This window comes from Hippoglossus stenolepis, chromosome 18, assembly GCF_022539355.2.
Source record: "Hippoglossus stenolepis isolate QCI-W04-F060 chromosome 18, HSTE1.2, whole genome shotgun sequence".
In the NCBI taxonomy this organism is placed as follows: domain Eukaryota; kingdom Metazoa; phylum Chordata; class Actinopteri; order Pleuronectiformes; family Pleuronectidae; genus Hippoglossus; species Hippoglossus stenolepis.
Genome location: NC_061500.1, coordinates 7,569,004 through 7,595,999, shown reverse-complemented (window position 1 = coordinate 7,595,999; position 26,996 = coordinate 7,569,004). Strand labels below are relative to the sequence as shown.

Below are 26,996 nucleotides of genomic sequence, written 5' to 3'. Positions count from 1 at the left end.
TGTCCAGGGGGTTCGGCCCCTGTGACCCTCAAAGGATAATCAGTATAGATAATGGACAGATGCTCATGTAGACTCATATACCACCATCACCACTAGGGCCACTGAAGATGGTGTCCAACAGCTGCTTCAGATCTGATCCTTGTGTGTGTGGGGGGGAGCCACTGTCTTGTGATTCCCACTGGCTGCCAGTAGGGGACAGCATTTCCCTGTCAAACCAAAGCTGACCCTGAGTTTCCAGTCCTTTTATCAAACCATCTGCAGTTATTAGCAGTTTGGTTCCTGGCCTAGTTCATGTGCCTGCAGAGCAGCACATCCTCACTTTCAGATTTCTTCCATCTATAACAACATCCTTACATTTTCTGGATCGTGCAGCTTCCTGGGCCCATTTTTTTAAACATTTGTTATGCATGAAAATGTGCAATTGTGTCCTGGTTCACAGAAAATGCAAAGTGTCATTGAGCATGCGTGTTGGAATCACACATCGTGGACGAACCCACTGGGATTCTGTGGCAGTGGGAGGGATAAAAAGACAGATGGACAGTGTGTGTGTGTGTGTGTTTATGTATCAATCGGTATCAATGTGATGTTCTGTCGACATTTGTGTGCATGTATATGTGCAACGATACAGATGTAGCCGGATGCATCTTGCTGTTTAGCTCTTTATAGCGGGAGGCAGCAGTGCGGCCTGGCAGCTGTATTTATGGGGCCGAGGGGATGTATTACAATGGGTGAAATGAAAGTGGAAGAATTATTGCATTTACAATATTAAGAAAAATATGTTGTACAACAGGAAAAAGGGGAAACCACAGATTCAAGAGAATAGACCAGGATCCTCCGTCATCTACAATGGAAAATGATCACTCGCTCTGCTCTTTGTCTCCCTCTTCCATACAGTTCCATAGGCGTAACATGTTATGGATGTAATCTCTAAGGGGATTCTCTCTGCTTGGTATCATGGTACATGTTAATTTCAGCTCTTTATGTTCCTTATTGAAACGGACCCAAGATCTCCCAGGAACTGCCTGCCTGCCTGCCAGCCAACCGTCATCAATTCACCCCTAATCTCTCCCCCCAGCCCTTTTATAGCTAATCCATTGTGTTGGTCATTGTCATCTGATCATGTGTGACCCGGGCTGCTCTATAGCTGGTGCCTGGCAGTGTAGCGTTGACTTTTGACATCCATCTACAGGCGCAATATCGGCAGTGGCGTGAAAACTTGATTCGTGGAAGTACGGGGCTGTGGTTGTGTGTGATTGTGGGATTTCCTCACGTCAAACTCATCAAACTTTGAATGTGAGAGGCTGAGGTGAACATGGCTGAATTTTGGGGTTGGATGTATGTTAGCTCCAGCCTCGTAGTGTCTCTGAGCACAGAGAAAGCCATCACATTAGGGGTTGCTAATATGCCATAGAATAAAATAATATTCTACTAATTTAATTTAGAAATGTTTTACCTTATGTATTTGGATGAGAATCATGATTTGACTGAGTCCAAACCTAACTAATTGTAATTGAATTGGTATGTGAATATTGGCAGATCATTTACATAGGGCCTTGTGCATTATAATTTGAAATATACAACATTCAAACATTATTACTTAGCAAACCTGAGCATTAGATTTTATAATTCCACCATGATTAAGATTAACAGCTGTTTTAAATCACCGTCAACAGGATATTTATTCTCAAAATACAAAAATATCTCAAATGCATCTTGGTTTAAAGTCATGAATTTATACCTGTAAAATAAATGTAAATCATATTAAATAAATAAATCGCAGCTATTTGTGTTCAAGTATCAAATGCCAGTTAAAGATATTTTGGGTTTATTTCATATGGAGATGCAGAAAGCCCAAGAAATCCATCAGTTCACAACAGAAGCATGGCGCACCATCCACAACAGCAGTATGTGACGCTCAAGGCAGCTTAGCAAATGTGATGTGACACCCAGTGACTGTGTGATCAGTCCTGGATAACTCGCTACACAACCATGAAACTTACAGGCATAAAAAAATCCCTGCTACACCTCATCTTGCTCCTCTTTACCTCCCTCTGCGCTCACCCCATGACTGTTTTCACTTGTGAGGACACACCTCACTCCAGCTGTGTTGAGAGACAACAACCGGCAGCCGTGTATCATCATCACGTCTTCATCATCTTTCAGAACTTTCTCTATTGCTGAACTCCGCCATCACCCTGGTTTTCCCGCCTGCTTCCTCACCCCCGCAAGGCCCCTGGTCGATCTGTCTATCTGCCCCTGCACTGACTCCTCATTAACACATGAATGAAGACAGGGAAGGGCCTGTAAGGCTTGGACGCCAACAGAAGGCGACAGATTTGCAATTCAAACCTCTGACTGACCTCCTCCCACCCCCACCTCGTCCTCCCAGCCATGTATACTGGGACTGGAACTGTCACCAGTATGATTGAGGACGCATGCGAGGAGGGAGAGAGGGATGGAGAGGGACAGATGTGCATTCACACACTCATGTCATGCCTCGGCACATGTTCATATCGACAGCATCGATGCAAATACATGCATATGCACATTCAGAGAAAGTGTGTAAGAGAGAGTGCAGTACCTGTGTGTGCTAATGATTCTCCAATATAATGATTCCTTTAAAAAAAGTCAAGTTCAAGTGGATATCAGTCCATAAATGAAGGCGTCACCATATGGCAGAGTTAATGCAGGGACTCTGAGGAGAAATAAATGCATCAGTTTATTATATCCTGGCTTACAAAGGTCTCAAATACATTTCTAGAGTATAGTACTGAATGAGAACATGAAAAAGAAACCATATTAATTTCAAGAAAACAATACGACAATTTAAAGACTTGAAATTTTCAAAATGCCCGTTGCTATTAGTAATTCTGACTGACGTGCAGAATGGAGCTCAGTCTGAACATGTTCAAGTTCAAATAAATGTATGGAAAACATAAGCACAGCAAAAAGTTTATTCAATATATTACATTTAAATGTATGAAGAAAGACAAAATATAAAACACATCAAATTTGATCAAAGCGACTGACCAGTGTTTATGTTTAGTTATTTTATACCTTTATATTTATCTAGCGGTTTGTTTATGTACACAAACTATGTACACAATTTTAAAGCTTTTGGCAACATTTCTTCCTCTTTCTTATTAATTACATAATGAATTATGATGCATAAATTGTAAACCCAATGCAACCTGCTTGTGATTATGAACTTAATAAAGTAAATGTACATTTGACTATGAGGAGGAAAATTTTATTTGTGAAAATTATCTAATAAATAGTGTTATATTTATCTTATTTTATTTATTTATTAAACTTACATTAATTGAGGTAATATCAAATCTCCTTTTCATTTCTTTTAAACATAAAGACAAAGAATAACGTTAACAGCATGTGTAGAGCATAGCAGGTACAATATATAACTCTATATTAATATGCATGGAGAGAAACGAGAAATAACGAAATAAATGTAAATGAAAGGATAAATAACAGGATATAGAAGCAGGTGTTGGGCACAAATGTATAGAAAAGACGTTTCAAGGAAGTAAGTCTCCTTTAAAACGCGTCAGATTGCGTCACTTCCGGCATCCAGTTTCCACTACTTCCTGGTTTTGCCGACAACATGGCGGCGCCCGTAGCGATTCACCTGGAGTTTGGGTAAGTGGATTTAAAACGCTCTGTTAAAGGCTGTTGTGGCCGATGAAGCTTCTCTTCAGCTGCTGAGATGGAGTGAAACATCACACGAAACTTACAGGGATTAAGTTTGTGAGGTTTTTATAAAGAAAGACGTGAAATCTGTGGAGAAAACCGAGCGTGAGGAGTTTGTTTATGAAGTAACCAGCTGTGTGTGTGTGTGGAGAGAGAGAGAGAGAGAGAGAGAGAGAGAGAGAGAGAGAGAGAGAGAGAGAGAGAGAGAGAGAGAGAGAGAGAGAGAGAGAGAGTGTGTCTGTCTGTCTGTCTGTCTGTCTGTCTGTCTGTGAGAGTATTTCACGAGAATTTAGACTTGAACTAGATCCTCACGTATTAGTGGCCGAATGTATATATAAAGAAGAAGTATGTGTAGTATTTTGATATATGTTTGTAGTAGTAATAGTAAATCCACTGGATTTCATGGTCTGTGATTTTGGACGAGTAATATGGAAAATGGAGTCTGTTATAACCCAGAGAGTCTTTAATCCAGACAAACATACAAATCAACGAAAAGAGAAAACAGCTCGCCATTACCAGTTAATTCACATTTTAGTATTAAATAGATCAGGACAGGTTTTCCAGGCTTTAACATTTGAAACAGTTCTTCCCAGAAAAAAACTGTGAAAGAACGGAAAGAGAGAAAACCCTGCTCTCTGTCGTTCGTTCCTCACTTTATTGATATTTCTGTACTCTGATCTACATCTGATAAAATTCACATGAGTAAACATCACAGCTATGAGCTCGTATAATTCCTACAACAAAATATCGTTGTCGTTTTTTCCTGGATACTTGCCAGAAAAAGAGATTTAGGAACTTATTGGCTTATTGAATAAATCATCATCTAATAATGAGAACCAGGGATAAATGATTTTTTTATACCACATACAATCCTGCAACATCTTTAGATTGTTTGTCTTGGTTAAGATGATCAAGGTTTATCTCAGTAGTGAAAGTGTAAAATATTCAAGTTGTTTTTTTACTCTCAACTCAACGAGACTTGAGGATGCTTGTTTGTTCAAGTGTGTTTTTCTTTGGAAGATATTATACAATAATAAGCAGTGATAGATGCCTTATTGTAAACCTGCATGTGCCTCTAAAGGCCACAGAAACACACACTAGTGTAATTCACCTGTTGGACTCTTTCTTTTTCCAGAGGAGGAGCAGAGCTGCTGTTTAATGGCGTGAAGGAACATCATGTGACTCTTCCAAGCCAATCAGAGCCTTGTGAGTATCACCTACCACCTATCTGTCAACCATATCATTATAATCTCAAACACACTTAATATTTAACCAGTGTTTTGAATATATCATGTAGCTGCATCAGTTCAGAAAACTCAATGATGATAATTATTCCTGATGGTTTGAAGGATTGTATTTAGAAATGTCTCTTTTCTGCAAATAAAATGTCTTATTACTACAAATCACAGACTGATGTTATGCTAAGTTCAAGGTCATTATTTAAAAATAATAATCATGACAATCATCTGTCCATGAATACAAAAGTACAGATATGTTTGTAAAATAAGACTGTATTTTCGTTCCACGGCCACATGCTGATGAACAAAATTAAAAGTACATATGAGGTTCACAGCGATTGACTCCATATCTATTCAGCAGCCTTTTCAAGTTGACTAGTATAATGTACTTAAATGTATTTTTTATATTGAATTGACCCTATTTTGCCTCATTTTTTACTTAGGCCAGTGAATTATAACAATCTAGTGTTTCTCCATAAAGAAATGATGACCATATCTACATATTAATCTCATGGCCATTACCCTCCCATCACCTTTACCTTTTCCTCTCTTACTCTTCCTCCTTCAATCATTCTCTTCTCTAACATCTGTTCAGCTGTGTGTTTTCCCTCTTAACTCATCCATTCTGCCTCTTTCACTGGTAAATGTCACCCACCAGTTACACTGATGTATGTGAAGTAAAGGGGATTAAAGGGACGCTCATTTAGCGTCTGTGAGTATTGGGGCGACAGAGCTCAAGTCATTTTTTATTTGTCTCCGAGATCATTTTGGCTGACTCGGCAGGCGTGTACCCATTTCTCGATTCATAAAAAAGTTTTCCACCTCACGATCCAAAATGATTACATTTTATTTTGTCGAGGGGATTCAGGTTCCCTCCAACACGGGTCACTAACTCGACATGGAGGAGACGAAACCTGTCTACACTTTTATTCCCCCAAACCGAGCACAGGACCCGGGTCATTAAGAAAATGAGGAGAGGAAAATTGTATTGTAGTGTAGTGTTGTGTGTGTGTGTTACAATGTGAGCGAGAGAGAACAAATGAGAAATATGTGTGTTTGGTATTTGACGAAACAAAGGGTGTTCATCCACGGCGCTGATGTTACCACGACAACCAAAAGACAAAAGTTGACCAGAAAAGGGAATGTCAGCCTTGTGACCTTGCTGCACAACCCGACCTCTGTGCGTGCGTGCGTGCGTGCGTGCGTGCGCGCGCGTGTGTGTGGAAAACCTGTGATTTTTCCACAAAGTGCACGAAGTTCATAATGTTATTGTCAGAGGAGCACGGACATTCAGACCTAACGAATCATGATACGTCTGGATGCATGATCCTGCAAATGCCCCTCTGAGCTAATTTTGGTGTGTGTGTGTGTGTGTGTGTGTGTGTGTGTGTGTGTGTGTGTGTGTGTGTGTGTGTGTGTGTGTGTGTGTGTGTGTGTGTGTGTGTGTGTGTGTGTGTGTGTGTGTGTGTGTGTGTGTGTGTGTGTGTGTGAGTGTGAGAGTAGAGAGGGGGTGCAGCGAAGGCAGATATAATTGGTTCTGAATCCTTCGTATTTCTCTTTGACCCCAGCCAGTGATTGATGACCCTCGACTGAGAGACACCACCCCCACTCTTTCTCGCTCTCTCTTCCCTTCTTTATGTAACTCTCTCGTCGCTCATACATTCAACGAAACCCCCGTGGTTTAAGGATCACACAGTTTTTACCTCTTGTATCAGCAGAAAGATGGATAGCTCGCCCCCCCACACTCAACCTCACCCCCTCACATGACTGTCATAATTGCACGAAGACAGAAAAGCAAAAAGGAGAAGAAAGAGAGAGGGGGAAACTGCGTGCACAATAGAAAAGCGGGCCCGGTTTTGAATTGGCGGCAAAATGGCGCCTTTTCTCCCCCCTCCCTTCCTCCGTGTGTCCTTCTCCACCCACGCAACGCAGCTATCCCAAGATGCATTAGGAGCCTGTGACGCACTTTCCCTCTCTCATGTCCGTTTGTTCCCTCGTTTTCTTTCACCCTTCTACCTGGACCGCGAGGCGTGATCAAAAAACCCTTCAACTCTCCTCCTGTCTCTACTCTCACCTTCACACAGTTCATTTACAACCTTAAACCCAGATACCTGTTTTAATAATAATCCTTGTATAAGCCTGCGGGCGACTTAAATCCGTAGACGTGTCATCTTTTACAAGACGGCCAATGAGAAACCGGCACCTGATGACTGTCTGTTTTACAAAGATTAAATAATGAAAGTTTGAATTAATACCAACCTGTGTGCTGAGCTAAGGCAACATGTTAAGTTGCTTTTAATGTGGGTGTGTGTGTGTGGGGGGATCATAAATGGCAAAAGATGGAGAGAGTTGAGGTGGAGGCGTTTTGTGTGTGTGTGTGTGTGTGTGTGTGTGTGTGTGTGTGTGTGTGTGTGTGTGTGTGTGTGTGTGTGTGTGTGTGTGTGTGTGTGTGTGTGTGTGTGTGTGTGTGTGTGTTGTGTGTGTGTTGTGTGTGTGAGACGGAGAGAGAGACAATTTTAAAAGGAAATGGACAAGAGGATGAAAGAGAGAATAAGGGGTAATGGTGGAGAAAAATACCAACAGTCCAAGGCAGAGGGAGAGAAAGAAAGGAGTCACCACAAAGAAGGAGTTATGACTGCTGGAGTGATTAGTTCTGTTTTTAGCCCCGCAGAGGTGCAGGTCAATATTCACTGCCCAGTAGTGAGTGTGTGAGTGAGTGTGTTTTGCAAGGGGAGGTATTTGTCTTTTTTTTTATGTGGAGGCCTGGAACCGTAGAAAACCAGCACCATCATTATACTATACTGAGCTGGCCGACACTGCAATTAACCTGAACACCATGCACACAGGCTTGGAGGCACACACACACACACACACACACACACACACACACACACACACACACACACACACACACACACACACACACACACACACCTTCTACATCGCATATCACTCACACAGTCTTTTGCCCTCATAACCACAGTGACCAGTCAGGTGCATCTCAAAGTCCTTTTCTTTTTCACTTTGTTAACTGAATGTTTAAAGTATGCCTTTTAACTGGAATCCATTTTTTAGGTTTTCTGAGTTGCTTTCTGTCTTCGTGTCTTTAGAATCAATTTAGTTCGATACAATTTCAGATCGTGTAAGATCTCATAAGAAATAAGATTTAGACAAATGTAAACCTGTATTATTTGTCCAATAGAGTAATAAATCAAACAATAAAGCAAAATCTACATTTGACTCCATTTAAAGAATAAATGTTTTCCAGGTCAGAACTGACTTGTGTTATTAACTCGTCCCTTTGATCGAGATGAAGTCGTTGGTTTGACGCCTACCTGCTACAGCTTCGCCGCTCTCCTTCTTACACCTGGCTCGCGATGACTCACCGTCGTCCCATTATGCTCGCATCTGCTGCCGCTCTCTCGCTCTCTCTCTCTCTCTCTTTCCTCCTGCTCTCCCGGAGTGTATTTGCTCTTTCTCTCTTCTATTTAGTTACTCTCCCCTTGTACATTTCTGTCTCCTCTGTTCTTTCAGGTGTGTGTGTGTGTGTGTGTGTGTGTGTGTGTGTGTGTGTGTGTGTGTGTGTGTGTGTGTGTGTGTGTGTGTGTGTGTGTGTGTGTGTGTGTGTGTGTGTGTGTGTGTGTGTGTGTGTGTGTGTGTGTGTGCGCGCGCTCTGCGCGCCCAGTTGTCTGCGTCTTCATACGCAAGACACGCAAGACATATCAACAGCAGAAATGTCTTAAAGAAAACTGTTTCTTGTCCTTTTACTGCATTTACCTGGTTTGTGTGTCCACATCATAACACACACACACACACACACACTAACTCTCACAGGCCTTTAAAACTGCTCGAATCTTAACGTTAAAGATGGGATAGTTATAATATATTCATTGTCAGTTGTTTAGTGGGGATTTATCCTACAACCATGTTGCTTTTGTGGCCGTGAGTCGGTCTGAGTGAGGCTCAACCTATTGTTGAGACGAGGTCAATCTGATTGTTCACGAGGTCACACTCAGAAAATTCAAGCATCCCTGATATTCAAGTTCGGGCAAAAAAATGGAGCATTTAGCGTTTGAATTTATTCAGGAAAATGTATAATTTATTTGTTTATTCCATTAGTGCTGCACTGAAAATCGCTGTAAGTATGAGCCTAAAGAGATGTGTGTATAATAGCATTTATATGTATATATTGTCTACAATAATATTTTTCTTCATTATAACATTTTAAAAGGTCTCGCTGTAGATATCAGCTGTTTCTCAATGTATAGACGCCACGCTTGGCCATTGACATCATTCTACCCTCCCCCATTTCCAGTGTCCTCGCCCCCAAACATACACATACACTCATAAATATACATGCACACAGACACACACACACACACGTATATGCAGCCTCGTCCCGCCTGGTGCCTCTGTCGCGTCACATCGACCAGGGGGCTGGAACCGTGCACCTTGACCCTTAACCCCTAACCTGTGACCTCTGTTGTCTGCCTGTGTATGGGCTTTGTTTGTCTGTGTGTGTGTGTGTGTGTGTGTGTGTGTGTGTGTGTCTGTGTGTGTGATTTCCAGGGGACGTGAAGCAGCTGCTGGTCTGGATCCAACGGAACCTGCTGAAGGAGCGGCCTGAACTCTTTGTCCAAGGAGAATCAGTGTGAGTGTGTGTCGTCGGTGTGTGCACTTGACACACACTTGATCTGTGTGCAACAATACAGCCTTACAGAACATGTCATACATCACACTGATGCTGGAGCATAATCCGAACTGTCAAATAATAAAATTGCTCTCTAAGCAGAGCTTTCAGCGGCTCAGAAATTTGAAAAATGAAACTGAACCCGATCGTGAGTCTTTCCCAAGCATTTCTGTTTCTCTGCTGTTAGAAACTGCTGAAATGCTGAGGAGAAGAAAAAAAAAAGCAGTGTAGCCTTCAAGTTATAGGTTTCAGTAAGATGATTACCTGTGTGTGTGTGTGTGTGTGTGTGTGTGTGTGTGTGTGTGTGTGTGTGTGTGTGTGTGTGTGTGTGTGTGTGTGTGTGTGTGTGTGTGTGTGTGTGTGTGTGTGTGTGTGTGTGTTTGGTTCCAGGGCTCGCAGCAGTCTTATAGGACTGGCTGACTTTTACAGCTGCCTTTGTGCAGGACTATTTATAGCACCACCTAACCAATGAATGGAGAAAAAGCTGGGCTACCTATAAAGCTTATAGATTAGATGTGTGTTTGTGTGTGTTTTTTGTCGGCAGCACACACTTGTTTTAAAGCAAACCATCATAATATTTCTTCATTATCTTTTAAAAAGATCTATGGCTGCTGTGTGCGATGAGTTTACAATCTTCACCTTTCCCCCTGTTCTTTTGTTCTCTCTCAACACACTCCTTGTTTGTGTTATTGTGTTTGTGTGCGTGCTCGTGCGACGCATTTGTTCTCGCAGGTTCCTCTCACGTTGCCCTTGCTCATTGACGTCACAGAGCATGTTGGAGGTGCAGAGGAGCCTGTTTGAACGATATGCGAGGCAACAGTGTCTGTTTTAGGCGTAATCTCGCCCTCCACACGAACTCAGCTCTATTTCATGGGGGAAGAGGCACACACTGCATCCGTTAAGAAGACTGCACCCAGAGGTGCCTGGTGTTACCCTCCCCCATTATCCCCATTATCCTCTTTGGAAGGGTGATGATTTTTTTAAGCTACATGTGTGTTATTTTTGGGCCCCCATTAATTTTCAGTGACAGTTTGTTTCCCCCAGTTTCGCTCTTTTATTTTACGTGAGCCACAGAAAAAAAATATCATAATGTTCAGTCTTTATTTGCCAGAATACAATGTGGGAAATAAACACTGGTTATTCAGGTGTTTAATGTAGATTTAAATAACATAAAACATGTGCAGTCGCATGAATATACCATGATTAATCTGTAATACAACTATTTTTACACTGAAGTTAACTGGGGTACATTTTGCTACATATGGTCAACATATATATGTTTAAGTATATTTTTGTACATATATTCTTTCTAGTCTTCAGGTATATTTATCACTTCGATATTTTTGTTTTGATTGGAAATGTTAGAAATGCGGTGTCTGCAAACAAATCGTCCCTGTGTCCCTGTGCACCACCCGTAGACTAAATTTAAATTTAATTTTGGAAGAATGAGAAGGAATTTGATGATTAATGTAAATTTTTCTCAAAAACATAATGAATTATAAAGTGACAGAGACAAATTGAAACTCCCACACTTGAGATTATAGCAATTTTGTTTTTCATTTAAATTTTGGTTGTTGCAACACATTTTTTTGTATTTTCTTTCCAAACAATGTGAATGTTTCTCTCAATTGTATTTATTAACATATTTAAGTATTGTTTTTTTCATTTTAGTTGTTTCTTTATAATGTATACAAAGTAGGTGTGTGTGTGTGTGTGTGTGTGTGTGTGTGTGTGTGTGTGTGTGTGTGTGTGTGTGTGTGTGTGTGTGTGTGTGTGTGTGTGTGTGTGTGTGTGTGTGTGTGTGTGTGTGTGTGTGTGTGTGTGTGTGTGTTACCTTTGGGAAATGCGTCTGACTCAAAATGGTGTGTTTTCCCACAGGAGACCTGGGATTCTGGTGCTTATCAATGATGCAGACTGGGAACTAATGGTGAGCGCTGGGAGCCATGTTCACTGTCAGATGGTGTGTGTGTGTGTGTGACTAATAATATTTAGCATTTTGTGTTTTCATCTGCAGCATGCTGTGTGTTTGCAGGATGCACTATTCCACTATTACAGTGTTCATTGTTTAGAGATCATGCTCTGCAGTGTTTAGATCCTCACCCTACATGCACAGCTCCCGTTAATATATCAAATTCTTGTGTGAACGTTTGAATGAGGAAGAGGAAGCGTGTTGGTGTGTGTGTGAAGGTTAGCCCGTGTGTGCACTGATGCTGCGATGGTTCATTTTCTCCGACTCACTTAATGTTTCATATAATGTAGAAGCAGCTGCAAGACAAGTTTGTCCTTGGGGTCTCATATCTGAACACATATTTACACTCACAGACAGTCTGAATGCTTCCATTTGAATCCATTGATTCAATTACAGGACTCCACACAGGATGTAAATGAAATGAAAAGTTTGTTATTGATTGGACCCCAAAGGGAACACAGGAGTAATGCACATATTTGTATTGGTAAACACACATATTTCTGCGTGGACTCGTGCAGATGTGTGAATATTGAGCATTTTGTGTGCGTTTTCTGATCCTCAGGGGGAGCTGGATTACCAACTGCAAGACCAAGACAACGTCGTGTTTATTTCTACTCTTCACGGCGGATAGAAAATGAGCGAGGAATGCAAACACATCCCTGACTTCTCTGTAACACCCTTCCCCCCCCACATCCCCCATGCTCCTCAGTCTCCCCTCCACCCCCCCACCCCACATCCCAACAACACGTAAAACCCACTGGGACGCTGTGAATGTGTCAACCTGCACCGTGACGATGGAGGTGATTGATGTTCCTCTGCAGGAATGAGTGGAAACTCAGAGATGGCTGTTGAGGAAAATGAGGAAGGTGTGAGATGGGAATTCTGCAGACTTTCTCATAAATACTGACTTTTTTTCCTTTTTTAGATCAAATTGGTCAGGCTCATGGGGCAGTCGTGTAAAGCTCGGGTTGTCCTGGTCAGCTCACAGATTCAAGTGTAAACACCAACAGTTTGTGTGTGTGTTCACGTCCCTTCAATTTCTCATCTAGCGTGATATTAGAAGACAAAAGGACCTCAGCTTGAGTTTTAAAATGGTTCTCTGCTCGTGAGAATTTAAAATGAAGGGTAACACTTAAACATCCATGAATTAGCACTTATGCGATGCATTTAAAATAGAAATATATACATTATAATGTAGCTGTATACAGATATAGGCATTCTAAGTGTTTTTGTAACATCTTATACATATTTTAATATTAGTATAACAGGGTTTATCGATGTCATTCACCTGTCTATACACTGATGATTGATAATTCACAGGTGAAGTTATAGTGATATATTACTACTATTAATAAACACCCTAAAATATCTGCATATAAATGTACTTACATCTACATTATTGTGTCTTAAAAATACTAGTTTCTAATATTAAATGTTGATATAGTGTGAAGGTCTAATGTTTAAGTGTTCCCCAAAAAGTTTTTTAATGTTTTTGTTTTTTTGGTCCCATGTTATTTAGAATAAATGTATTATTTTTCTACCTTTTTTTTCTATTTTTTATCAACAATTTCTTTCCTGATATAGAACAAACTTTAAACTCAGATGCTTCTGTGTTCTGGGATTTAATTTAGTCATATATATTTTTTTCTTTTCTAAAAACTCAAACAACATGCATCTTTCTTTTTTTTTATCTTCCACTTCAATTTTCTTATTTTTTCCTATACATCCCCATCTGGTGGGAATATTTTCAATAATGGCCTCAATGTTGAAATGTGGAATTAAGTACATAATAAATTAGACAAATGTTTTAGGCTACTGTATTTGTCTGTTTAATTTTTTTTATTTTGTAGAATATTTCTACAGCTTTATTTTATAAATAACATCACTGAATTTTCTGTCTATTGAAAATGTTATTTTGGCACAAATTCTTTAAACTTTGTATCTCTACATTTTACTCTCTGAACACAAACTTCGGAGGCAGCAGCCTGTGACACACACACACACACACACAGGCCTGCAGCCAATCTCTCCATCAGGATTTTACATGCAGCTTCGATAATTCCTGGTGATATCTAATACCTGATCGATTAAAACCCAGCTCTGTGATCACACTGCACTTTTAGGCTGATTAGACGAGACTTTGGGGAGATGGTACCGTCCTGCAGCCTCAGACGGAATATTCATAAGGAGGAGAGGGAGAGAGAGGGGGGGTGAGGAGCACAGGACCACTGCGGGAGGTCGAGCTCTAGCCTCCGGGCTGTCCTCCCCTGAACGCCCGGGGCGACCTAAAACCTTTTCTCGGTTGTGGAGTCCGATTTGCAACGGGAAACCGAGCGATAATGGCCGGTAGAAAGGAAATGCTAATGAGGCTACATGTGAGGGGGTTAGAGAGGAGAGAGGAGGTGGCACTGTGTGTGTGTGTGTGTGTGTGAGGGAGAGAGAGAGAGAGAGAGAGAGAGGGGGATTTACAGAAGGAGATGATCAAGAACATGTATTTGCATGTGTGTGTGTGTGTGTGTGTGTGAGAGAGAGAGAGACTTGAGATGTAGATGATGATCAAGAACATAACTGTGTGTGTGTGTGCGTGCATTATGCCTCTTACAGGCCTATTTTAAAATCTCACTCTATTCTAATTATTTGGTGTTTGCGTCTGTGTGAGAGAGAGAGACTTAAAATGGAGAAGATTATCAAGAACATGACTGTGTGTGTGCGCGTGTGCGTGTGCGTGCGTAATGCCTCTTACAGGCCCCTTTTAAAATCTCACTTTATTCTAATTATTTGGGTAAAATATCCAGAATATCAAATGTTGGAAATGTTCCCTGATATTTTAAAGTGTACAACCTTCTGTGTCACATCTTATGTAACACGAGTCTCCAGTTTTGTGTCCAAATCCGCTCTGCACCCACGTCTCGTCCCCTCGTTCTATGATTTCTCTCTTTTCTCTGCAGGGTCCCGTCTATTACCTGGGGCCTGCACACTCTGACACTGCCCCACAGGCTGCAGGTGCATGGTGGTGGTGGTGCTGGTGGAGAGAGACTGGACCCCACAGCATCCACGTGTCATCACAACGACTGTGAAGAGCTCAGGCTGCAACAGTGGGAATAAAACGCGCCTGTGTATCCGGTAAACAGCCATAAAGTCAACACCAGCCAATAAAAGTAAAGCACTAGACTATGATTATACATAACAGCATTGATTTAGTGTTTTCTTTATTACTATCAGGGTGACAGCACGCTCCTCTCTTTAGATTATGTATGAGGGGGAAAAAAACTCCAATAATAAAGTATTTGTCACTGATATATCCATTATACTGACATAATTTCAACCATTAGTAATTGGAATTATTTTGGTCCGTAATCTGAGATCATCTCCTAAATAAAATATCACTTGCCTGCTGGTTTTAATGCTTAAAAGCTAAATGTTACTGTCCATCGTGTGGTTGCTGTTGCTCCCATTGGGCTCCCACACTCTCCCCTGCAGTGAATCCAGTGTCACACACTAAACACATGTTATCTGGATGTGAATGGAAAATAAACCCTGTAGCTGGGAACGTGCGTTTTAAAAAACTATCCAAAGAAAACCCAGTTAATTGCATCGTTCCAAAGGCTTCGAGGTATTTTTTGCATCTGTCACCACAATCAAAAATATAACAATACATAACTATTATACGTATTTTACGACACAACACTACAACCTGCTGATTATTCTTATTTAAATTGAGAATTTGGATTGTTTTTTCGGCTGAAACACGTGTAGAAACCTTAGATTTACGGATGAACATGTCTCACCATGGTTGTTAAAATACTGCGTGTGTAATTTAGAGGCTGCTAATGTTCTTTAAAATAAAAAACCTAAACGATTAAAAACGAACCTTCTGTGAGAAATAAAAACAGAATAAAAGACGAGTCCTCTCCTCAATGGACACAGAAGAATTTCTCCACAAGAGCAAACATGACGCACTAATCCCCAGGATTTAAGAAAGGTTAGTCTTTAATGTTCAACAACAACACACACACACACACACACACACGTTGGCTCTTCGTGTGTGTGTGTGTGTGTGTGTGTAGTGTTTGCGAGGTGTTGTTTAGAATTAATTAGAGTCTATAGCAGAAATAAATATGATATTTTTAAAACAGATTTAAAGTAACAAAATATCTGTAAGAGTTGAAATATTTTATATATTTTCTACTAAATTTCTAACCCTGTTTTTATTATTAAATATAATAACATTAGTGCACATTATTTATAATCACATTTAATTTGTCTAAAAATGTGAATTACGCAATTTGTACATGTAAAATGGATTTAATAAAAATAATAAAGTAATAACAAAAATAATAGAACATCAAATACGTTATGAATTGGTGTTAGTGTTGAACTAACACAGGCCTGTGTGTTAAAGTGTCCTGCTGCAGGATGCTCAGCCTTAAAAGCCTCTAAATTTATAGTTTAATTATTAGAAATGTTTTCCATCCAAATTGAGCTTTTTAACCGAAACTAAATCAGAAACCTTGCAGCTGAATGAAACCTGCTTCATGCGTGTTTACTCCTCTTCCTCACTGAGTCTGTGACATGCTCCAGTTTTTTTTTCTTCTGTAGCTCTGCTCGTCACTGAGCGTCTTGTGCTGCATGTGTGAACCTTCAGCTTCGAGCCTTCTACCGTTTGTCGAACACAGTCGATACATCGACGCCTCCAGTCGATATTTGCCATTTAAAACAAACAGTCTTCATTAGATCTTCGACAAAGTGTAAATACCAATCGGGCCCAAAGCGCAACGCACACGACGCCACGCACGAAAAACACATTACAGGAGGCAGAGTGAGGTTTCCTCCACTTTATTGGCCCATGCAACCTTCTTCTCTTCTCTTCCTTCCTTCCTTTCTCCACAACATGCAAACTGTGATTGTGCATCTTACCTGCGAACGACACAGTTACACAAACACAACGAGAGGAGGCCTCAGCCTGCTTTGTGGTGCGGAGGCCCACACGTCCCTTTATGTGGCGCTTGGCCAGCGACAAGCGGTGATGAATGTGAGTCTGCAGCAACAGATGTCCATACACAATTCTTGGGGTTAAATTGGAGTTTACTCAAGAATTGCGTTTGGACAATCAGCCGCTAGAGACTCTGGAAAACCCGCTGCCAGGATAGAAAAATACAGAAAAGCAAGAAGAGATGAGACATTTGAGTGTTTGAATCAGAAGTGACTGTGGGCAGTTCATGTAGAGGCCCCTGGGTGCACCTGCTCCTGCTGCCTAAATGCTCTTTGACAGTATTGGCTGCAGAGTCTGACACTGAAAACTGTTTCCTTTCCTCCTATGGAGAGTTGCAGCCCTGTGCATTATTTTTGACATTCTCACTGCTCAGCATTGCCTCCTTTACCCCCCCTTTTTTTTTTTTTTTTTTTGAAAAATCAGCTTTTCCAACACTGAGCTGTTGCACCAAATCCTCTACACACAGCCTCGTTTTCCCCTGATGTGGTGCAACTCTCCTGCAAACACACTTGGATAGAAACTTATCCCTGGTGGTGCATCTTTGCAATCTCAATCACTTTCTGACTTTTCCCATTGCTGTTTGAAAATGCACGCATCCTTTATCTCCCCCCACCCCCACCTCTCTCTCACTCTCTCCTCTATCTATTATCTCTCCATGTCTGTACACTGGTTGCTATAGTTGTAAACTTAACCCCCAAGTCTGCCCACGTCTCTGGGGGCCTTAAGATGGCTGCACGGCCGCTGCATCTTCCAAGTAAAATGTCATCTCCTTTGCCTCACCAGGGTTATTTTTACTTTTCAGGTGTCTCGAGGGGGCGCAGTGAAAACACAATACACGAATCAAACAGCAGCAGCTTTACACTTTCTCTCATTTTAAAGTCCGGTGTGCAGGAAAGAAAAGAAAAAACGCCATTTCTGCACCTGTGCTCTGTCATCGATTTAAAAGGGGAAAGACTGTTCAGTTGTGAGGATGCACAATGCCTTTCCATGGATGTTAGGAGGAAAAACATCCCTTCCTCTATCTGGAGGAAAGATACTTGGAGCGTTTGGGTTCTTTTCCTCTGGTGAAAATGAAGGAAAATGCCACAAAAAAAAAGAAGAAGAAGAAGAAGGAGGAGGAAACCCCTTAGTTCCCGTTGGTGCGTCCTTGGTTCCCAGACGAGGGTTCTCTGGGCTCCGAGCTCCGTCCAGATGCCCCCAGCGAGCAGCGTCGGATGGTGACAAAAAAAAAAAGAAGAAGAAGAAGGAGGCTGAGGCGCAGGAGAAGCGTCGGGGGCTTGGTGCGTTCACTCCGGCCACACGCTCCTGGCTTCCCCCCCGTGCATCCTTCCTCCACGACTCCCTCCCTCGGACTGACTGACTGACTGACTGACCGACTGGGATGGATGTCTCTCTGCCCTCCTGCCTTTTTCTTTGCGCCGCTCCAACAATGAAAAAAAAAAAAACGCAGCGCGGCCACGACGCAAGGCGGAGTGAGGAGTGGAGAGGGTCCTCCGCTTGGTACTGAATTTGAATAACACCACGGGGTGATAAATGTCCATTGTACTGCTTAAGTAATGAATCTCCGCTGTCCTCTGTGCTGCACACACACACACACACACACACACACATGCACACGCACGCACACACACGCCAGCAGCTGCGATGAGGGACCAGCAGCCCCTCTTAAAGACACAACAGCCCTATTTTCTACCCAAAAAGAGATTACAATCCCGACACTGTTTACTCTCTGACCGCACTGCATGACGTTTAGTGTTTCTCTGGTGCCCCCTTCTCCGGTGTGAGCAAACTAGTGCAACGCTGTGACCAGGCACTTGGACATAAAGCGGTGCCTTCAGCGCCATGTGCAGCCATTCTGCAGCGGAGAGGCTAGCCTATACTGTAAGGCCTCTGTGGAGCAGTGTCGTCCCAAAGTGACAGAAAATGAGAGGATTATATGACGTTTATGTGACAGGGGATTGATCGGGGGACAGACACCGTGTTGTCTTTGAATGTCCTGATTCAAACTGCACATTTCATGCAAAAAAGACGTAATGAAAAGTAAAAGGAAAAGGTGCAAAAACTGCAACAATCCAATGTGGTGCACATGTCCTATATTGCAATTTAAATACCCTTTATGTTGCATTTGTGCTGCTGTTCTTTTATTCATCTTTCAAATGTCAAGGTTAAGTCTTTTAGCCCTCGGCGCACCTGCATGGTTGAATCACAGACACAGTGATTAGTGAGATCAAAATTCAGTATTTTTACAAGAATTAAAACAGAAGTAAAAATGTGGAAGCGAATTAACGAGATTATTTGAGCGTTTTCCATCTGAATGGCTCTAAAACTGCCTTTTACGCACAGTGGAAAAACCCCTGTCCATGTTGGCGCACGTTGGTGTTCATGCGTAAAAGGGGTTTGTGTAAATGCACCAACATATAGCGGCTATGATTTTTAAAAAATGAGATTAAAAAAAGAAGCTTTAAGCCTGTGCCTCCTCTCTCTCTCAAACAGGATCAAACCCATCCTCATGTCGTGCACATCAGCACTTGTGAATGCTGCGTTTGCGCTGCAGCTTTTTGATGCTTACAAACGCCACCCTCTCTCCCTCTCTCCTCCTCCTCTCCCCCTCTCCTCCTCTCACTCTCTTCCTCTCTCCCTCACTAATAAATCATCCTGACTGATCCCGCCCCGGGCGCAGGGGGTCCTCCTCTTTAAAGCTCAATCCGTTTTTCCCTTTTCATCCCTCTGAAGAAGCCGAGTTAACCTCTGCTGATCCACAGGGCCGGAGCCTCTCTCAGCCTCAGCCCGCCTCTCATTCACACAGCCAGTCACTCATTCATTGCTCTTTTTTTTTTTTTTGAAGGGGTGAAAAACAAACCCCTCCATCTCCACTTCTCTCTCTCCCTCTGCCTTTTCATGCCCTGACTCTCCTAAAGGCGGGAAACCAGCTGGGGAGAAGTCAAGAGGGTCCACTCTCACTCTCACCTTGACACCCCTCATATGGTCCTATAAGGACGCATTGATACTCCCAGTTAAGTGGACAAAAACACGCCTCATAAAAGCCTCTTTATTGTTGAGATCACAGAAAAATGTACTAAATAATTGTTTATTTAATTTAAAACCTCTGCCATGTGTTGCAAAAAGTGACTCACGGCTCAACAAGTGATGCACATGATGTGGGATCCTTGTAAACTTTTAAAGTTGTGGATGAGAAACTTTTTCAAATCTGCAAATTCTGAAGAGTAAAGACCACATTTAAGGTCAAGCACAAGAAAGTAGTTTGTTTCTCACTCATTGTGCATATTTGGCTTCAATTAATTGACACAGTGTGATATTTGTGTGACTTGCAATTAAAAAAAGCTCATAATAATGGATCAAAAAGACTAAAGAGCAACAAAAACAAAACCTAAAATACTGTTGACTGTCCTCAGCTTTGGAATTTAAGGCCTTTTAGCTCAGTGGCTTTCATGTTGGCTGTTAGTCTTGGTGGTGTATAGTAGGGGTATGTTGTGTGTACACACAGAAACAGTAGGGAACCGCTGCACTCGACGTGGGGGCCACTGTGCCTCCCTCCATTCACAAATCAATGTTTAACCCGGTGGCTAAAAGGCCTGGCAGGGGAGAGGGAGGCCCAGTCGGCGGGTTGGGCCATGAAACCATGCCGCCGAGAGATGGAGAGGCGAGGGAGGACAAAGGGAACAGGGGAATCCTTAAAATAAACCTCCTCTGGTGAAGGCATCTCCTCCCCGCTGCTAGGGCACAGCTACAGAGGATGGAGAGCAAGAGTAGTGAGGTTAGAGAGAGAGGCAACGCTGTGGCAGGGAATGTCACCGGAATTTATAGTGGGAAGGATGTTCAGGCAAGACGGGGCACGTAGAGTCAAACGGACAAAGAGGTAAATGGGGAGGAGAGTTCCTGAAAAGGTTATAACAGTTCCTCCGTCCGTGCATCCACCTGCTAGTGCACTGTTCTTTTCTTTACACTCGTTTCATCCAGCCAGCATTAAAACAGTGGGACTTGTACCGGCTGCTTACAATATTTAGTGGAGCCAATGTTGGAGATAGGGAGGAAATAATGATGCACAACCAGGGGCGTTAAAAAGCAGACAGGCAGCGACTGCAGGAAACCAATTACAGAGAGGCATACCCGTCTGAAGGCCGTGACACACAAGAGAGACACTTTTTAGTTTTCATTATAAATTCATTCTGTCGCCCACAGTCTGCATTTTTTGGGGGTTTAGCTTTTTGCATATGTTGCACCATAATGTCCCATTTGATGAGTTTGATGAGGTTTTGAAGAAGACAAATCTCACCATTTCATGTTATTTTAAAATCCACCACGCTTTGCATGTTTTAGGGGCTGAGGGAATTGATCTATTGACCTCAACCGACACTGCAAACACACATTTGTGTGAGCGTGAGGTTTTTCCTCGGTGTGAGAAGAGTTGACTCATCAGAGATTACAGGTTTACTCCCGGTAAAAGGCCGGGCTGGAAAATAAATCTTGAAGGAATCACCGGCTGGCATAATGGCCGAGATTAAAAGATTAAAAAGAAAAGTTCTCCTTTAAACGCGGAGTGAGTGTGTCCTGCTTCTCTCTTCTCACACCAATACACACTCCTCCTCACCCTCTGACTCCCCCTCTACCACCATCACAACCACACACACACACACACACACACACATACTCCTTCCCCCCAAGCATGCCGCTGCCTAAACATCCCCCAGAATTCTTTGACAGTAGCTGCGCTGTTGCTTGGCAACGGGGCGACGGACAGCGTCATCCAGGGAGTAACAGAGAAGATGAGAAGCAGAGAAGTCTGCACTAATCTCACCATTACTTTGTATAGAGATCATGGGCAATGAGGGTGTTTGCAAAGAGCCTGGAGATTGTTCGTGTTTATCAAAGATTGTGAGACGGAGAGCAAATCCATGTGTAAATGAACATATGAAGTATAATATATATGAGTTTTTAAATGTAAAAAAACAAAAAACTAAATTATGCATCTGCACATGCATCTCTAAACCGACTCAGAACCATAAAAACACAAATGTGAAATTAATGCCACCAAGAAAAAGATGTTTAATTATGTTGAGATTTCAAACCCTCTGCTTCACTCTACACCAGATTCACTGACATCATAAAAAAACCAATCTATTGTAAAATTAATTCACTGAGTGATACTTTTATGTGGCAAAATATATTTAAAGAAACATTTCATTGGAAATAAGACATCTTAAATCTTAAATATGATTTCTTTCATATCGATGAGACCAGATAATGCAATCATACCTGTATCACTGACCTCGTAATCTAATTCTAATCCAGAGCCTTTAGTGTGAGCATCAGTTTCTCTTTGTCTTGACTGACTGGTGTCATGTACAGACTGGAAACAATGTGCACTGGTTATTCTCTTTTACTGAAGCAATTCTGTTTGAGTGCTTGAGCCTCCTGCTTGGCCTGGATGTCACTTTATCCAGATCCTGCTGTCGGCTCCACAACATCCCATCATCACACTCTTCGTTACACACAGGAAAACAAACACTGAGTGGACTTTGCAAGAAAACTGTGTCAGTGAACATCACGTATTTATAATCACATACCTGTGAGTGAAAGTCATCTGCAACAAAATATACACGTTTTACATCCCATAAAATTATAGGAAATGTATTGTACATATGCAATAGCTGAGATGATCTCACAGTTTTTCAAATTATCTCAATGATTACAGCTTTAATCACATCTGAAGTATTTGTAAGGTTACATCCTCTTAGGAACCTCCTCTCCTCAGTAACATCTTTAATCGCAGTGTGCAGATTGTCAGCATCAGATAAAAGTAAGAGTTTTCAAAATATCAGCTGCAAAATACTGCTTGTTCAAATAGTGTTTTCACATTTTAGGTTTGTACAATGAGATTTAAAAGGGTTTTATGAGCTCAGCTGGTTTTTATAGTTTTCTAAAGCAGAAGTTGATAATGGAATAATTCAGCTTACAATAAAACTAATAACCTCAAGTGTTCAGAGCTAAGAATTCACCAGTTAGTAAAAAATGAATGAAAGAAAAAAAAGGCCCAACATTTTCTGGTTTTCGAGAAAAATTCCATCATTATACATGGCATCTAAATCGCCTTCTAACACATGGAAATACAAACTGTAAACACTGTCAGTGATGAGGACTATTTGATCAGATGCTATGAGAAGAAACAATCCTGGCATCACACACAGCAGAGGAGGAATACAAAATGTCTGCAGCCCCAAAACTCTCCCCATGCAGGAGTTGTTACTTATTGCATGTAGTTTGAATTATAAACAGACTTTGAGTTGTTTCAGCCTTTCAGGTAAAAGCTTAAATCCCTTGATTTTGTCTTCAAGAATAAATCTAATTCTTTCTGTCAGCTCAGTTGGTTGTAATCTAACAGTGGGCCCTTCTTCTTTCTTCCAGAATGAAACAAATGAGCTTCTTAGCACCGCCCTCGATGACTTCGATAAAAATCTAAATATCGCCATCCAAGTTGTGCACAATAAAACTGGTTCAAGCTTCTCAAACACGACCTGTAGCTTTTATCTGTTTTATATCATTGCCTATTGAATATCATTGTGTTTTGGGTAAATCCATCAATAAAAAAAAGGTGAATAGGTGAAGAAAATCACTTTTATTTGGAGTCGCTCGATTTTCCTCACAAGCTCAGTGACACACACGTGCAAAGAGTCACAGATACAGTCGCTCAGAGTTCAAATAGATCATACGACTCCTCACGGTGAAAACGTTCCACTTCTGAAAACACATATATGTTGACATGGGAGGGGCAGAGCTGCTGCTGTAGCTGCTGAGTAAGAGGGTACGTGCCACGGCTCAGACCCTGAGTGACAGGTATTGACCCGCCCAGCCAAAAGACGTCTCTGTGGGAATGCTATTGATTATTGCCACAGCAATAAAGGTCCCGGAAGCTTGTGAGAATGTCACGACTCTCTGCTGCCTCCAGGCCCCGGGTCCCAACACACACACACACACCCACACCCACGCACACCCACGCACACCCACACACCCACACACACACACACACACACACACACACACACACACACACACACACACACACACACACACACACACACACACACACACACACACACACACAAAGACACATCCCAACCTGCAGTTCTCTCACACTAACTCCAGCTTTCTGTCTGGACAAAGGAGAGATGAAAGAGAGAACGGCAGCATGGTGACTGCCTGGCTGGGCGAGGATGTGTGTGTGTGTGTGTGTGAACATGGATGAGTGGTGGGCCCTTAATAGACCCCCCACCCATCCCACCATGCTTTAAAGGATCAGTTTACCCACATTCCAGGAAACATATTTATCTGCTGTTTTCCAGCCACGATGAAAGGTTTTGGTATTTTTAGGCAAATGTCTTTGAGATTTCTGCTGCACCGACATTACAATGGAGGTGAGTTAGGCTTCACTGGTTTTGTGTCCAGCAAGAAAACAACTTTCCAGAATCAGTCAGTGTTTCGCTGGATGATCCACAAACTGGCTGATCGGCCACTTTATCCCCATATTGCATTTACATGTATTGCATCAGATACAAATACCACGTGCACAGATACATTCTACAAACTCTTTACACTAAACACAGGCAAAACATCCATTCTCTGATATAACTGAAATTAATATTTGTTACTGTACAGTAACTGAATAAAGATCACAAAACTTGGATCGTTATCCAGACCTGAACTTTTTTTTTTATTACCAGTTTATAGATATTACCACTCTACATATGTCTTTCAGATTTTAATTTAAAGATCTCCCCATCCCCTGATCTGGATCCGCACCAAAACATAACAGGTTCTTTCCTGACTCCTCCCACATCCTTACACCAAGTTTCATAATAATCCGTCCAGTAGTTTTGGCGTAATTCTGCTGACAAACAAACAAGCACATACAGTTCCAATAAAAACTAACCACACTGAGATCTGTGGATTATCCAGAGTTATATATACAATTCTTCAGGTGAGACACATTGATGTTTGATTTTCTACTTCACATTTTAATGATGTCACCACTTCAAAAATTATCCCACCATTGTATTTGGATGGAGGCAGAAAAAGTGTTTAAATCTCAGAACGTGCACAAATAAAACCATCTGCATGGATCAATATAATTAGTGGTAAACGAGATAATGTGTTTTATTTAACAAGTCAAATGAAGCCACACTACACATCCAAGATGGTCAAGTACGCCTCTCTTTCAGTCTGACCTGTGCAATCTGCTCAAAACAATGCAGCTTTTCCTTTTGTCTCACCCTCTCTCTCCTTCTCCTTTCTCTCTCCTTTCCTCCGATCTCCCTCTGTCCCTCGTTCACACACCCCCGCACACAAACGCCATCTCCACCCTTGACCTCACTGTGAAAAGTTAGTGCACCCGGGGTTGAACTCTCCCAGATCGGCCTGTGCCACAAACGCATGGGAAAGTGCCCCTTGTCATACATACACATATGTGTGTGTCCGAGTGTGTGTGTGTGTGTGTGTGCGACTGTGGAAACACTCGGGGTGTCATGAATAGGAGAGATTTGACCCTCAACCGCCTGACCTGTCCACACAAACGAGCCTTTTAACCCAGGGCCACTATTGTGAGTGGTGACTGCCTCAGTTTATTCACAGCGGCCGGCCAGAAGAGGCCAAATTCATTATATATCACTTTGTTTATTATTTTCCACGCAAGTCTCTGCTTCACTTCTTTTCTTATTTCTCCACCATTCTCTTCCTCCTGTTCCCATCACTCCTCGTTTCCCTCTCTTCACAGTTTCCGTCACGTCAACCTCAACGTCCGATCTTGAATCTTCACTTGACTTCTGAGCAGATTGCACATTAGAACTAAAAATCCATCTATTTTTTTCCACTTTATGTTTATTTATTATGTTTGCATTCAACGTAATATTTCCTCGGAGATTTAACAATCTGCATATATGTGCACAGAGTGAGGGGGAACTGCTGGAAGTGACTGATGATGATAGATCTGATTTTGTTTCTGTAATATAGATCGTTAGTTGAATGATTTTGTGGCTAATTAGCCTAATTAGATGATTGCTTGCAATTATGTTAACACGTGTTTCATTTGAACGATCATACAGAGGTACGGTGCATGTTATATAACATTATTTACATCTACAAATTGGTCAATGATGACTTAAACTGGGTATGACCAATGATAGGTATTTTCTTTTAATTTTATTTCTTCAGAAAACAAATCAGACAACAACTGTGTTTCTCGATCTGGGCCCCGGGGCCCTCTGAGGATCAGGGAGGAGGCTCAAGGTGGTCCCCTGCAGTAAGAATCTGAAGTGCACATTGCAGGAAATGTGAATAAATGATGAATAAATAAGAGAAATATGTTGACTGACATGCATGTGTTTGTTCATGGGGGTAAATGGGAGTTATCTCTACAGTTCCACTTCCATCGTATTGTTACTTTTAGCATTGCTCCATCAGTATAAGTGACCCAACACTTAAGGGACAATATCTGTTTTAACCCTCTGGCCTGATCACAACTCATCCTGCTGGATTCACCCACAATGCACCTGTCTGTCTCCTCCTGCATCCTGTACTCAGCAGTGAACTGTGCGTTGTCCACAGAGCGACACCCAACACACTCAGGAAGCAACTTTGACCCCCCTACATGTGGAGCTAATCTTTAATCTTAACTCCTACTTAATGGTGCTCCTTGCATAAACCTCCACCAAGGCCCAACAGTCTGCTTAAATCCAATCAAGCTGCACCATACACACTGAATCAGTCCTCTAAAATATGACTTATTCTTTTCAACAAGATCCAATAATTATTTCCTGGGAAAATTAGGGATAATGGTAAAAAAATCCCAATCTCACAATTCTAAAGACAGACCCAGATACATCCCTTAAGTTAGAGTGACAATAAAACTGTGTGAGAAACTTAATTGCAAGTAAGAGTCTTGTTTTGAAATTAAATTAAGTTAAAGTATATAAATATTTGAAGAGAAATGTACTTTTATTAAAGTGGCCCCTGATTAATCTATAAAATCTTTATCAGCAGATTGATAAAGCCATCAGTTATGAATTGTAATTGTAAACAATTAATACGTATATTTATATGTATAAGTAAGAAAATAGTAGCCAGCATTTTAGTCTTTTTATTAACAAATTTAAACTACTTCATATACTGCCAGGCAGCTCATGCTAGAGCAAAACATTATACATATTAAAATGCAATATAACTAGTATGATTTCACTCTGAGTCACTTACAAAGGTGTGTATAAGTGTGTATAAGTGTGTGTGTGTGTGTGTGTGTGTGTGTGTGTGTGTGTGTGTGTGTGTGTGTGTGTGTGTGTGTGTGTGTCCTCTCCATATGATTGTGAAACACTGACTGAACCATCATGGTCCAGG

At 41.6% G+C, this 26,996-nt stretch overlaps 1 protein-coding gene across 1 annotated transcript; it reads left to right on the top strand.

The window, feature by feature from the left end:
- Window positions 1–3,591: 3,591 nt before the first annotated feature.
- Window positions 3,592–13,417, top strand: urm1 (ubiquitin related modifier 1). The gene is made up of 5 exons (XM_035183803.2): window positions 3,592–3,654; window positions 4,841–4,911; window positions 9,513–9,594; window positions 11,512–11,560; window positions 12,165–13,417. The coding sequence occupies exons 1-5, from the start codon at window positions 3,620–3,622 to the stop codon at window positions 12,231–12,233; spliced, it is 306 nt and encodes a 101-aa protein (XP_035039694.1). The 5' UTR covers window positions 3,592–3,619; the 3' UTR covers window positions 12,234–13,417.
- The last annotated feature ends 13,579 nt before the right edge of the window (window positions 13,418–26,996 follow it).

Bases quoted from the DNA above. Each gene is read 5' to 3' on its own strand.
- urm1 (XM_035183803.2), top strand. From the start codon at position 3,620: ATGGCGGCGCCCGTAGCGATTCACCTGGAGTTTGG. The intron at 3,655-4,840 runs GTAAGTGGATTT...TTCTTTTTCCAG, and splicing joins GCGATTCACCTGGAGTTTGG to AGGAGGAGCAGAGCTGCTGT. The intron at 11,561-12,164 runs GTGAGCGCTGGG...TCTGATCCTCAG, and splicing joins ATGCAGACTGGGAACTAATG to GGGGAGCTGGATTACCAACT.